At 38.3% G+C, this 14901-nt stretch overlaps 2 protein-coding genes across 2 annotated transcripts; one reads left to right on the top strand and one right to left on the bottom strand.

Annotated features, from left to right (window-relative positions):
- Positions 1-6117: 6117 nt before the first annotated feature.
- rps28 (ribosomal protein S28) lies at positions 6118-8039 on the bottom strand. The gene is made up of 4 exons (XM_030775532.1): positions 7981-8039; positions 7589-7636; positions 6737-6859; positions 6118-6242 (listed from the first exon to the last, which is right to left on the bottom strand). The coding sequence occupies exons 1-3, from the start codon at positions 8017-8019 to the stop codon at positions 6737-6739; spliced, it is 210 nt and encodes a 69-aa protein (XP_030631392.1). The 5' UTR covers positions 8020-8039; the 3' UTR covers positions 6118-6242.
- Positions 8040-10582: 2543 nt separating this feature from the next.
- Positions 10583-13187, top strand: LOC115813238 (potassium voltage-gated channel subfamily V member 2). The gene is made up of 2 exons (XM_030775854.1): positions 10583-11899; positions 12888-13187. The coding sequence occupies exons 1-2, from the start codon at positions 10583-10585 to the stop codon at positions 13185-13187; spliced, it is 1617 nt and encodes a 538-aa protein (XP_030631714.1).
- Positions 13188-14901: the final 1714 nt, after the last annotated feature.

Below are 14901 nucleotides of genomic sequence, written 5' to 3'. Positions count from 1 at the left end.
ACCTTGAATCCGATAACAAAACGTCCTTTTATGGACCTTTGTCAGTCATAAGGTGGGACGTGTTTGTCAGTGTTTGAACAAAACTCTGTTAATGTATATGTACTGTGTTTTTTTACAAATGGGTATTTTATGATTTGAGCACTCTTACAGTACAAACTGATTACAGTCTCACTTCTATGAGAGGATCGAAAGATTTTTAACAAATAAGGCCTCTCACTGTGCCACTTAAACATTTTTTTCACATTCTGTCATTAGCTGTAGGTCTAGAACATGTCATCCTCAGAAAACGATTATAAAAAATAACTAGAAAATATTTGCAAAATAAGAAGCAATTGTGTCTCTGGAGCATATTGATTAGTTAAGATACGGGTGTCAAAATCCAGTCCTGGAGGGCCATGGTCCTGCTGTTTTTCTTGTAGACCAACTAAATAGAATCCCTGATTGGCTGGAGAGTGTCCACACCTGTTTTCAAGGTGAAAATCAACAGGTAACTAAGAGGTGAAAACAAAAATCAGCAGGACCCTGGCCCTCCAGGACCGGATTTTGACACTCCTGAGTTAAGGAATGTGTTTATTTTTGTGATCTCAAAAGCACAAAGTACCATTTCTGTGACTTAGCCCTGCTAAATTTATTTTGACAACACTTTTAACATTACTTGCCTTGTTTTTACACACTGTCATGATAATCATAACGGGTCATTTTATTTATTTCATCAACTTTTATGTACATAACCCTCACGTTCAAAAGTGCCTGTACATACTTTTTGTGAAACGAGAGATTTAATAAATCTCTATATATTTTATTATATACATTCTGTATATTTAGTTTTTCAATACAAAACGAAACGAAACAAAACAAAACAAAAACACTTGAAAAACAAGTGTCAAAAAAACACTTGATCATAACATTAGCATTTGATTGAGCCATTTATGTTTAGTGAAACCTGAGTTTCAGAATACGCATTCATTTTGAATTTTAAGCATGATAAAATGAATGTTTCACATGATCTTGTGGTAATTGTTCCAGACCCAAAATTGGAGACTCGTTTCAAATGCAAAATCTTCCAAACTGAGAAATAATTGTCTTTAACATTATTTATTTTTTTTTAAACGGAACATAAATAAAACCAGGCTCATATTCAGCCAAAAATATCCATGCGCTCTGGAGAATCACCCAAAAACAGGTTAACAGCTCCTTTGGGATATCTCATCTCACTTCTGGAAAACTAGACCAAAAATCTCAGATGCATGTTAATGTAGTCTGCGTAAAAGATCATGCCTCGAACAATAAATACCTCAAATCCTCGAAGGTCAAGTTGTTTACAACCAAAGCAAATGACTTCCCACATAGCAAATGAACACTGTGCCAGATCTGTTCCAAATGTAGCGGCAAATCCGGCCCAGATACGTAGAACAGATATGGCCCATTATCCTTTTGCACGGCAGGCCAACACTGGCAGGGGTCCGTTTGATTATCAGCTGTTCACATCTGTAGCATCAGCTGGTCACATCTGTAAATCTGTTCACATCTGTCCCAAATATGGCACAAACTCATTTTTTTCCACACTGACACAGACCCCCCCTCTGCCCTAGACACCGCCATAGACACTGCTGCCTTAGGCCTCTGCACCTTGCATTAAAAAACAGGGAGGGCACAGTCTCCTACGTGTTTCCTCTAGAATATATGGAGGCAACTGCCACTTGTTTTCATCATGAAACCCAGACGCATGCAGACATTCAACTATGCCCCTCAGATCTGCTCGCCACTAATCTGGTCACAACCAACCAATGGGAGTGACACAGTAACAATCCCCAGCTGACTTCTCACCCACCAACATCATCAGTCTCGTTTGTGTGGATGCCCAGCCAAGCCAGAAGCACTACAGAGACTTGGATTCAAAACCCAGACCCCTGCGGTTGTGAGTTAGCGCTTTTTCCACTGCGCCATCCAACCACCCTTACTTGCTTGCTCACAAACTACAAAGCAACTCACAACCCGAACACATGTGTGATGGATTCACTGTAGGCTCCTTCTACAATTGGCATGAATGCAGTCTGGGGAGCCAGAGCACATGTGTTCCACAATTGGCACGAACTCGCTCTGCGGGGCTGGCACGCATTTGTTCCGCGGTCAGCAGAGATGCACTCTGTGGAGCCGATCGAACGCGTACGTGAGTGGAGGTGTGAGGAGTGAACGCGCTCTGGTTCCACAGAGTGATCCACGTTATGACTGCGTGGACCAGCTCTGGCCCAAATCCAAAGCATGGGTGTGACCGTCACCCGGATTTGCAGAGACAAAAACGGATCAGGCGCAGAGTCGGCCGCTCTGTGGACGTCCGGATGCGCTTTAGAGCCCGTGTATCGTGTTTCTTTCTTTGCAATTTTTTTAAAAATTTCTTTCTTTTTAGATGTCCATCTATCTTGCAGGGAGTTATTAAACCAGGATTGTGTGGTAATACATGTACAAAACCAGGCCTTAAAATGAGATGCTCTCTTCAGTTCATCAGTCAGCGAAAGACCTATAGTAACCTCGGATTGGTTATTTCTGTTGAATGTGCCCGCAGGGACTCCATAATTTATCATGAGCACTGTAAGGAGGGGTCAGTTACAAGGCCAGGGGGCTGTAAATCACAGTGGTCTTCCTCAGTGTGCTACCATTACAATCTAACTCCCACCGGTGGAGTGGATCCTGGGGAAGGTCAAACCCCTAATAACCCTTTGTGCAGAATGAACTAAATGATCCAACAGCACGGCGTCCTAATTCAGCGGATGTGGAGTGTTGGCACAGCTGGCCTTCTTTATCCAAACAACGGGTGGGCGACATGATGTAACAAGGAGAGCAAGAGTCGCCCTTAAGGAAGAAATCGTCTTATGTTAGACTATTCTGTTTCGGACGTATACAATCACTGACTAAAAATATCAAATAAAAACACGTGAGAATTTGACTTTTAATGCAGTTTCACAGTTTTGTGCATTTACTCTGGTCTTAACCAAGAAATGCATTTTTTACATCAAAACCTACGAGGCACTGAATGACAGAAGAGTTCTATATGGTTTAATTTTCAAAATGTCGTAATATTTTCGAGAGATAATTAAACTCATCCTTTGAATGCCTATTCCTGTAACCCACTCAGTGTTGTAAAAATAGAAGTTTCATGGGGCTATTTCAGGAGGGCCCCTGCTTTTGCTCTCGAAAACTATGTCACACTATTTCTATCACTTAACAGCCTGTGGTGTGTCAGACGTGGCTATATGATACAGTTATACAATGAATAAAATGATTGAGAAAAGCACATACCTGTTTTTTTTTTATTATTGGCAACAACAAGACACAAATACTCTGTTTATCGCTGCCTACACATTTTTTATTACATGGGCTAAACAACAATCATTTCACATAGTTTCCTAAAAATATCACAAAATTTTGGATTTACAACTAAAAATGTATCTACCTTTAATACTCGTAAAGACTGTTTTGCACCCTAGCATGTGGCTGATTACAGATAAAACACACTCGGTTGAGCCTTCCTGAAAGTCACCCCTGCTGTTTTTCCCTCACCGTAAGAGGAGACCTTGAAGGCTTGCAGACTGGGGGGAGGAGAATTACAGTGAGAGATACTCTATCTCTGTAAACATGTATGCTGTTCACTTATCTGCACTGAAGGAACTAGATTGTTCTAGACACCAGATAACATCTGATATTAAAATGAACAAACAGGGTATTGTTCAAATACCACCGTGAGACCCGCCTTTCTCTCCCACTTGTTTTTATGTGTTGTTAAGATGGAGGTTTGGCACTTGTTTGTCAGGAATCTTGTTGTTTAGAGTCAGGTGCCAACCTCCTCCCCCTTCACCAGCATAGTGTGGCAGTCAGTCAGCAGCAGTGTTGTTGTGCTGAGGGGTGGAAATTTGAGAATTTATTTTTACAAGAATATGTTTCCTGGTTTACAACTATACACACTTAAAATTAATACATCGATTGGGTATTTGGGCATACCACACTTTCTACAAATTTTATGTATGTGTACGTCATCAATAAGTATAGTATTGATCGAAGTCTGAACATACCATATTTAGGTATTAAATGTTATGTACACTTTATATCTTCTTCAAATATTTACTGAGCATATAATGGTTTGGATAGGAGATATCACGCAGTAAATCAACTGCTTAATTCAGTAAAAAACATGTCTAAGTACCTTTGACAAGGAGCAAACCAGTTTAACGCCAAGGCCACTGTTAGGACTTGCCCTACTTTCAGTCAGCCAGAAATTTCTTGGCAATGGAAATCTATGAAAGTGCTGAGTGTAAGGAAGGATTTGTTTACTTCTAGTAAACATACAATGAGTGGAGGGCGACCTAAAGATTATTTTATCAAGCTCCCCAGTGTTCAGTGTTTGTGTGCAAGTGAGTAAGCCTATTAAATGATTCAAAGTTTTGGGACAACTTAATTTGTAGGTCTGTATAATGTTTAAAACAAGATTTTGCAATAGCACCTGAAAGCAAATTGCCAGACTTGTAATTGAAAAACAAGAACTTTTCTTAGACCAATAGCGCCCTCTCATGGATCTTAAGCATACAGCCAGGTGTTATGTAGTTACATTCACTTATTCATGAGTGGAGCATTCAGACACGTTAACATTATTTCAGAAAAAAAAAGAAAAAAAATCAACTGAGGCATCGCTTACATCTCTGCAACCAGCATTAAATTTGGATTGGAACATCACAACTGAATTAAAACTCACTTTGTTTTATGCCACATTATATTTCACTAAACTGATGTTAACTAGTGAAGCTATTGCCTTTAACAATGTTTCATGTCCACAGGGCATCTATACTATCACACAGTGGTCTGCGACAGGTATGACTCACTCTATCTTTCAGGAAGAAAAATAGCTAGAACACGTGCTCATTTCCACACTTCACCTAACACCAAAATAACAATTTGCCTCCAAAACTTTGTTAACTATCATGACATCAGTATTTTTCCAGTCAGTGGATGTTTATGTGTGCAAAGGTGTCAACACTATAAACCAGGGAACAATCCTTCCAATTTGTGTGGTTCACTTAAACATGCTGTTCTCTACACTGTTAAACAGCTTCATACTTATTCATTTATTAGCCTTTCACTCTTTCTTTTTCATTACAGTTGATCAAACGTAGGAATTGGAACTTATGGAAATGAGAGGTCAGTAATGTAAAAGCAATTGCATTAAAATCCTTTTGGAAGTGACATCCTTATATGACAATCAGTACATGTCAGTATATCTATGGATTTTAGATCAATATAATGTGATTTACATAGATGAAAGTAGAAAATTGTTTGTCCCGCTGATTTCAACTTTCTTACATACTGGAGAAAACACAGAGTGTGTCAACAGTGATGTGCTTGGCTTGTCCAAGTTATATTACATTTCAGTGATCCTCTACGGTTTTGTTAAAGAGTTAAAAAAAACCCTGGTTTCATTAAAATGCTGTCATTAACTAGATTAACATTGTTACCACACATACATTTTTAATGGCTTTTCAAATTGCTAAGACACTTTGGACCAATACTGGGTCTGTAGATGGTTTATTACCTTCCTGTTTTACCAGGGAAAACATTCTCATCCTTCATGATAACAGAAGCTTTGAAAGTGACAAGCACAAGGAAGGTCAAACATTGGATTAAAACCACCTAAATCTCCAGAAAACCTTCAGTCATCACTACATTGCATCTCAGCCTATGTTTAAATGTTACAAACAGCAAGGTAACCATAGCAAGACTACACAAAATATTAAACGATTGGTTTTAAATTTGCTAAACACTTAAGCAATTCATTAGGCTGAAATCTGACCCAATTTTTATTCTTGTTCAGGTACTCAAACTGTATAATTTCCAATAATTTTCATGGAATAGATTCAGTAGAGAAGTTCTTTGTAGTTAAAATTTGACACAAACTAAATTATATCAAATTATAAACCGGACTACCTTATATCAGTCCTGTACAAAAATGTCTTATTCTGAAACTATTTCCAAATGTAAATATTTATGGTGATGTCACACCAACTGAAGGCTTGTGTCAACTATAAAAGAGTTTCATCTTTCAACAATACATCTCAGAACCCACGCAGACAATGACATGTAATGTCAAAAGGATTTTATTTGAAACAGAACATGTGTCATTGAATGATCATGTTATGCATGAGCTGTTGTTATTTGCTCCACGAGAACTGGTTTGGCATCCGATTTTCACAAATCCACTGCAAAAAGAGAAAAAAAAAATTCATATTATTTTGAGATATAACATTCATGATGTCATATCCCTACAAGAATTTACATAAGAAACACAGGGGCGCACGTAACATTTAGTAAGATCTGTTAGGCCCCCACCTTTATCAATCGCATTCAAAGAAATTCTTTAACCTCACTTGAACTTCAGGAGAGAAATCTGTTTTTCACTTCAGTAGCAACAAAACTATGCTCAAACCACATCATGAACATCAATACTGTGCTAACAATAAGTAACCATACAAATCTTGCACAATACAGTTGCACCCCACTCCAAATTTGGCCAGTACATGAAAGACACAGGTTGGACATGACCTAGCCACGGTAACCCTCTGTGCACAACAGCCACAAAGGTCAGGACCATGAGTTAAAAATGGCTATGATCTATTTCACAAAACTGATCAAGTCTAAACATTCATTAGCTGTGCGTTAACGCTCTTAGAGAGCATCTCTTTTGTTTCCTTACCTAGCGAAGCCTCCTGGCCTCTCTTTCAGACTCTAGCAGTGTCAGTACATCGCCTTCCCTCACAGGGCCCTTCACGTTCCTGATGATGGAGCGATTGCTGTCGTCCATGAACTCAACTCGCACCTGGGGGGGGTGGGAATCAGAAATCATTCATCTTGTTCTAAACAACTTAAGGACTGTTGCAGGTTCTACCATTTTCATTCTAAAAATCTGGGACATGAGAGACTTTGCTACATCCAGTGCTTTCTTGGGATCCCTGGATCAGTACTTTCTCAGTTGATCCCAAAAATCCTGTAAATTTTCACTGTATCATGTTGTGGATACTTCATTACCATAATGCTAAAAATCATTCCTGTCTGCATGGAGCAATATACATCTCATTTTTCTTCAAACCAAGCCTGAAAATGCAACATCCACATTGCTGCCTGTATTCTCATAATATTGCTAAAATAACATTTGAAAATAAATTAATTCATTTAATGCCAAGTTGATAAAATCATTCATCAATTCCTCATGCTGCTGACCAATAAGTTTGAATCACCAGAATGAATTCTAGGTTTTATAAAGTATGGAAGCCAGATATACTATGGTCATGTTTGTGGCTGACTATAGTCTGCCTATATGTGTATACATATGCGTATTTACACGCGCACACACACTATGTATTAAGAGGTAGAGAACAAAAGCAATTATTTGATTAATTTCGGCGTTTGAAGGCTTGAATATAGTATAAAGATACTTGGGGTGCTGTCGAAGCATCAATCAAATTTTAAACGAAGAAAACGTAATTGGATAGATTTCATATCAGCCCATGTTAAAAAATAAAGAACTATAACCGCATTTCAATCTTACTTGAGTACACTGTCCCTGGGATCCAGTTCTTCCCAGCACCTTGGTTACCTAAAATGACACAAACACGGATAGAAGTAAGATACTTAAGTTTCAAACAAGGGTTTAAGTCAGAACCACTGGCAATGGTGTTAATACAGCAAATTGTTTACAACGTTACACGTTATGGAGCGAAGCCAAATGTGCTAACATAGTGAAGGGAGAAAGCTGTCTCGCTAACAGATAAGGTTCCATGCTTGTTTGTCGTGTTAGCGATTTGAAAATTTCACCCTTAACTACGACAGTAAACTTAGATCAAAAACACCAGAAGGGAAGCTATAATATTAAGTATCCCGTAATCAAACATTTTAGAGAAACATCTGGCAATTAAACTCGACAATTAATTGTTTTCTTACTCTTGCTAGCTTGATGGGTTGCACGCGGCTGGCGTCCATGATGGCAGCTTGATTCGGAAAGGAAGTCACGTGGTTTCGGAGGCGTTTTATATACGTTTTCCAAATCTATGTTATATTTAATTTTGCATATTTTTGAAGTTATAAATGTTACATTTTATTCATATTCCACTGTCGCACACTAAATTTATTGATAAAAGAATCATTTTAATATTCTGTTTCCGTAGTATTTCCGGTTCCGGTTTCAGTCCTTATAGATGTTCCGCTCTTTATGCGCTTCTCGGGGCGGCTTATCCACTGAAATTCTACCTTCACTGTCGAAATGTAGAGGCAAAGGCAAACCCGATATGAAACGAGGGTAACGGGGTAACTTGTTCCAAGTTCAACAGGACGTGACTAGGTGATCAATGACTGTTGTGAAACTGATTGACTATCAACTTTGATATCAATGTCTCCCAACCTTTCTTAAACTTCACAATCAAAAGCAACAGATTGCCGATGAGAGGGCTTTTCTTCAGGAGGAATTTTTCAGTTAGATTTCTCGCTGGACAAGAAAAGCTTGACTGTACAATAAGAATCTTCCAACGTCTGCTCAGTCTTGACTTTTAATTCAATCCAGCCAGCTGATTAAATATACCCTTAGTATACCCTTGATTTAATTCTAGCGTGCGCGTAAAGAAATACTTCCAGATAACCACAGGGCGGCAGCACAGTGCAGTGTTGTGCAATCAAATAAGATAAACGCTGTACTCTGATAAACCTGACTGGATGTGTTGCGTTAATGAACTATGGGACTCATGGAGTTCGAAACTTCATTTGTCATCTGGAAACAGCCTGTGTGTTACTTCCAGTGAGAAAACCTATGTCAGACTGCATCCCATAATCTAATCATAGCTATAATGAAGACATTTTCTGGGTAGTATTGACAGGCCTTCATAAAATGGAGGAGTTTCAAGAATGTGTGGTCAGTATGACACAGTGGGATTTTTGATACTACTTGCCATTTCTCTTGGAAAATTCCGCTCACAAAATAACAATGACAAATATGTACATGTCTTGGCATAACGATCACATGCTTATTAAATGTTGAAAATGCTTAATTACTAAATGGTGAAATACTTAAAAAAAATTCACACTTTTCTTTGATGTTGGAAAATGCTCCTCATGTTTATTACCTCTGTGAACTTTACCAATTAATTTTCATTTTTAAAAAGAGAGTTTTAGTTATGAGAACATGCCTTCATTACTGGCATGGATGTGCAATCAATTTCGGCCCTTAGTATAAATAGGGGAACATTTGAAATTGCATCTCACAATATGAACTATTGAGAAATTTATAGAACTTTTAAATAATAAATATTACTTTTCACCAGAAGCATAATAGTATTATTGTAAATATTATTATATTTAGGTTACAGTTACCTGAATGTAACTGTAATCACAATATATAAGTCACTGAGCCTTGAGTAACTAGTTTGAAGAGCATAAGGTGATTAGCCACTTTGTTGAAGCACAAAGCCAAAGTTCTCTTGCCTGTCCCACTTCCTTTTCTCTGTGGGATTATGCCAGGTTTGATTTGGGATCCTGAAATTCTTAGTCATCTCATTTTTTAATATTTGTGCTCAGAATCACTTTCACCTTTCCCCAGTGTACACTTATAGTAACCTTGGAACAGCCAACTCAGAACCTATTAATGATAGACAATGCGATCCATAGTGTAGTGATTTTACAGACGCACTTCTTGTGTGATTATAACAGCCTTCCAAAAAATGTGCTTGTATAATTGTATAATTCTCATAACTTGTATAATTCTCATGTCCTTGTGTCCTTTCTGATGTATTCTGATTGAGTTCTGTCATTACCATCATATCATTTTCTTGGATTTATACAGTGGGAAAGAGCGTTTGAAAATATTAGTGTACTTTATTGCCTTTGCAGATTTTATCTTTGAGTAAATGGAATTAAAAGGAAAAAAAAGGAGGCATGCTGTTTAAGATTGAGTCACTCCAGGATTAAAGGATGACAGTACAGGTCTTTGAAAGTAATTTGTTTACATTCGTCAGATTAGACAACAGATGGGATTCATAGCTATCCTAGAGTCAACATAAACTAAAGTCTCCTGGAAAATTTCTGATGACTTGGTCACAAGCCCATAACTACTGCTTCCACTTTGCCATTCCTCCTCCAAGGACCCAATCCTTAAATCACAACACTAATCTCCATGACAGTATTTTTAACTCTGTTCAGACAGAAAGAACAGCAATGAGATTAAGACAAGAGTGAGGTGGGGTGAAATCCCCAGCTCATGCTCTTGATCTTCCCGGGAAGCTGAAACAAATACACTTGCTTTTTCTCTCCCCCTTGTTAACTAATGTGTCTGTAAAATACTACCAGGGAAAGGAAAAGAGGCTGATTTTAGTTCATTTGTACTTCGTTTGGACTACAAACAGGGAAACAACTCCAAGGAAAATGGAACAAGAACACTTGAGATACAGAATTGACTTTTTTCCAGTGTTCAGATACTGACACGGCTTACTGCAGACCGATATAGTCTAAGGAGGGATGTCCTAACGCTTAATTAATTTTTCTTTGAGGAACTACAATAATGGATCCCCCAAGAGAACATCTCAAAAAGCTGAAGAAAAGGCGCTCAAGCCTTTTTGCCAGTATTAAAATTGGAAGCTTTTCGCAGAGCATTGACGAAGAGGAAAGTGCCTTTCCTTTTTCACAAGACAGTTCTGTGAAACCATGGACGTCCATGGACAACTTGGACAGCCCAGCAAACAAATTAGAGGGATCGCAAAATGCGGAAAATGAGAAAAACAAGGAGAGAGAAAAACCAAAGTTTCCCAACAGACACTCGCGCACTATCAACATTAATGTAGGTGGTAAGGTCTTTAATATTCCGAAGCATCTTGCTATCCGATATCCTAAAACCAGGATAGGCTCCTTAGCTTTATGTACTGATCCTGTCAAGCAGCTGACACTTTGCGATGACTACTGTGTGCTTACCAATGAGTTTTTCTTTGACCGGGACCCCACCTTCTTTCATTACATCTTTCACTTCTACTATAGCAATGCACTTTGGGTTATGGAGAGTCTGTGCCCTATCAATTTTGAGGAAGAGATGGAGTTCTGGGGCCTGAGTTTGAAGGATACTCCGCGCTGCTGCCGCATTCTCTATGAGGAGAAAGTGGATGAACTGAGGGAACAGTTGAAAGTGAATAGGGAGCTGATGGCTGAAATAGAGCCCATGCACAATGAGGAACGTTTCAAGACCATGTTTTTAGGTGGCCTCCGGAAGTCTCTCTGGGACCTGATGGAGAACCCATACTCTTCACTGTCAGCCAAGGCCTTTGCTGTATTCTCCAGCCTCTTTGTCCTAATCTCTATTGTGGCAATGACTCTCAACACTGTAAGCGAGTTGAAAACCTACAAAATCTATGGTAGAACCTACATGGAATGTATAGAGATCACTTCGATTCTTTTCTTTACCTTCGAGTACTTCCTCCGTCTCTTGACCACATGTGATATTTTGCATTTTCTGAAGAGTGCACTTAACTTTGTAGACTTAGTGGCTGTCATGCCCTATTTCATCCAACTGATATTTGAGGCTTTTGCCGACCAGGAAGACCTCAACGTCCAAGATGACCTCAAGACAATGGCCAGAGTCAGTAAGGTCAGCAAAGTGCTCAAAGTCGTTAAACTCATGAGAATCTTTCGAATCCTGAAGCTGGCAAGGCATTCGACAGGCATGCGGGCATTTGGATTCACTCTACGGCAATGTTTTGAGCAAGTGTGCTGCCTTTTCCTCTTTATCACTATGGGTATCTTCACATTCTCTGCCCTGATGCATTCTGTGGAGCATGACGTAGCTGGCACTCCCTTCAGCAGTATACCTGATGCCTGGTGGTGGGCTGCGGTGAGTGAATATGATTTCATTTAATGTAATTTTTTTTTCATTATTACAGACAGTATCAAAGGCATTCTTGCTGGTGAAATTTGCAGAATTTTCACTCATTTGTTTTAGTTTAAATAAAATAAAGTAAAATAACTAGGATCCCATAAATATTTTCTGTGATGATTAGACATAAACAAACAAATAAGCTGTGTTTAGATATCTTCTTTGATCCCTTTTAACCTCAGGTTTAGCTTTGTATAATAGTATTTTAAATTCATACAAATCTGATCTCAATGTATTTTGTCCGTGTTTATTTACTTGTGTGCTACTGTGCATTTTGAACTTGATGTGTGAAGGCATTTAGCTTCCATTTCCATTTTAGGAAATTTAGACTTCATCCTCTGGCAGCTGTGTTTAATCTTCTGTAATGCCACATAATGCCTTTCAGTTGAAGGCGTCTACATTAACTGGGAAAGTTAGATTATTTCTCAGATTCCTGGAGATTTGTTAAAATCCCAAGACATGTTATCAAATACTTGAAAATTCATTGTTGTAATTAATGACAGAAATGAACATATTTCTTACAGTTGTCTAATATTTGTTTTCTCCCAGGTTTCAGCCAGGTTTATACTTGCCAGCATGATAATTATTTTCTATGTAATATATAGCTTGTGTTAATGACTACATGGCATAAGAAACATGTTAAAATTTGTTGAATAGGTTTATGAACAACTGAGCACTTTTCTCAGTGTCTTTCTCAGTCCAAGTTTAAATTCAAAGTATTGAATTTAGTATTAAAAAATCCGAGACACACATACCCCTCTACATATCCTTGCTGATTTCTTAGAATACTCTGTAGATTTCAATGACATCAGTATAGATTTCTGAGATAGATAACATATTCCATGAGACTGAAAACAGATAAATTGAAGATTTTGATCTTTATTCTGACAGAGCAAACGCTCCTAACTCTAAACCAAGCAATCATATGTTTTTTGCCCCCTTATAGGTAAGCATCTCAACTGTTGGCTACGGCGATGTGGTGCCTATCTCCTACCTTGGTCGTATTGTTGCATTTGGCTGCATTTCATTTGGGATCATTTTGAATGGCATGCCTATTTCTATTCTCTTTAACAAGTTCTCTGACTATTATGCCAAGCTGAAGGCCCAGGAGTGCACACACACCAATGTCCAGCGAACCCTGCAGCTTAAGAAACGCCTCCGACGGAAGTTTGAAAATTGCTTTGAACCCACTGCTGAGGACTCTGATGAGGAAAATGGACACCGTACACGCCAGTGTCAGCACTGAGCGCCAGAGACGTCCCCCTCGCCTTGTTAAGATGGCTTTTCTTCCCTTGCTGCGATGAATTAAATAGGGCATCAAGAGGCACTGCTAACAAGAGACAAGCAAACCTTCCGCCCGGATAAGGGAAGTTAAGTCATTAGCTTTAATCTAGCTTACAAATGGCACATCGTCAATGATCCCCGTTGGATTGATCTCTAAAAATAAACGCTAAGACAGCATGCATGGACTGAATAATTCACTCACGCCGGGAACCTTGACCGCTAACTGTCAAGGCACGTGAACCTTGGCTGTCATGATGTAGGCCTGTCTACAACTCTAAAGAAACCTTCAGACAACCTTTGAAATCTTTCATCACAACGGTGAAACAACAGTCTGCCCAACAGACAGTAACAACAGTAAAGGAAGATGGAAGTCAGACATTTCTTAATAAAGTGTTGACATTTTGTTCCTCAGGCCCCAGCTTGCAGTTATAAGAATTCAAGGTCTTAATATTTTGATTGATGCTGTAGAGAAAAATGAACCCTTGTGTGGCCTTTCAAAACCATATAAAGACTGGACCTAATCATGTTGCGGTTGGATTCTCATTGATCAACCTGAAAGTGATGACACTTGCAAGATTTTCTGATATTCTTTTTTTTTGTTTTTAATGGGACACATCCTTTAATATAGAGAACATTTTAATTAGTTGAAAAACCTGTACAGTACATTTGCACAGGCCTGAAAGCAATAGTGACTTCAAGAAGGTTTCAAACACTTGCATTTAAAATTACATGGCAACTCAGAGGATCACAATTATTTGATTATCTTTCTCTTCTATACTTTTATCAATCACTGGACAAATTATTACTTCAAAGGACAAACAACAAGACATTCTCTTTACAGGTACAACAATCTGGAATGCATTGATTGAGAACTATCTAAGATTGTCATAGGATGTAATGTAGATTTAAAGAACTGAAAAAAAGTTTCAGGGTGCATGTTTTCCATATTGTACATATTTACTGCACACGAAATCATGTCTAACACCTTAGGAAAGACCCAGCAACACACTTAATAAAATCCTCCAAAAGTCTTCCAAGACTGGAGCAGTAATTTTGCATAGAATTAAATGATATTGCTATTTGGTTAATGAATTAATTCATTCATTTATCATGTTCAGGGTTTACAAGTCTTACAGGTCCTTTATGGTATGTCTTTTCACCTTATATGTCAGACTGTAGAGGCTTTTTCACAGCAGCCAATGTGTAACAGTACATATAAACACAAAGTATACCTTTCAAATCTCAGAAACATTTGTTTTTCTGAGATGTTTTATTTACATGTTGCTATACTGTAGCTGTTTGAAAAAAAAGGGTCCATCACATCCTTTGTGAGAGTCCTTTCTGTCAGTGCAAATAATTAATCCTAAAATCGTCTTTACCGGCATAAAATACATCATTGTGTAAAATGCATTGTATTTGTATGAGCAGTTAATCAGAGAGGAGATTAAGTCTTGTATCTGTAATATAAACATGTCCGTTACATAAATATTCTTTAAATACTGTCATGTGCATGAAAGTCAGTGTGGGATGTGACGGAAGTCTAGCGATCCGACTTAATGTCTAATAGGATTTAAGGATAAGAAAGCTCCAGGACACTTGTGTCTTGGATAGTGAGTTCAACATCAATTAAATACATGGGCCATAGGGACGTGAACTCCTGACAGTTGCGTGCTGTT

The sequence above is a fragment of the Chanos chanos genome, chromosome 5 (assembly GCF_902362185.1).
Source record: "Chanos chanos chromosome 5, fChaCha1.1, whole genome shotgun sequence".
Classification (NCBI taxonomy): Eukaryota; Metazoa; Chordata; class Actinopteri; order Gonorynchiformes; family Chanidae; genus Chanos; species Chanos chanos.
The sequence above is the reverse complement of the archived record's forward strand: the minus strand, read 5'-3'. Positions and strand labels throughout refer to the sequence as shown.

Excerpts from the sequence above, each read along its gene's own strand:
- LOC115813238 (XM_030775854.1), top strand. The coding sequence starts at position 10,583 with ATGGATCCCCCAAGAGAACATCTCAAAAAGCTGAAGAAAAGGCGCTCA. Across the intron at positions 11,900-12,887 it reads ATGCCTGGTGGTGGGCTGCG|GTAAGCATCTCAACTGTTGG; the intron begins GTGAGTGAATAT and ends GCCCCCTTATAG.
- rps28 (XM_030775532.1), bottom strand. The coding sequence starts at position 8,019 with ATGGACGCCAGCCGCGTGCAACCCATCAAGCTAGCAAGA. Across the intron at positions 7,637-7,980 it reads AACCCATCAAGCTAGCAAGA|GTAACCAAGGTGCTGGGAAG; the intron begins GTAAGAAAACAA and ends GTGTCATTTTAG. Across the intron at positions 6,860-7,588 it reads CCCAGGGACAGTGTACTCAA|GTGCGAGTTGAGTTCATGGA; the intron begins GTAAGATTGAAA and ends CACCCCCCCCAG.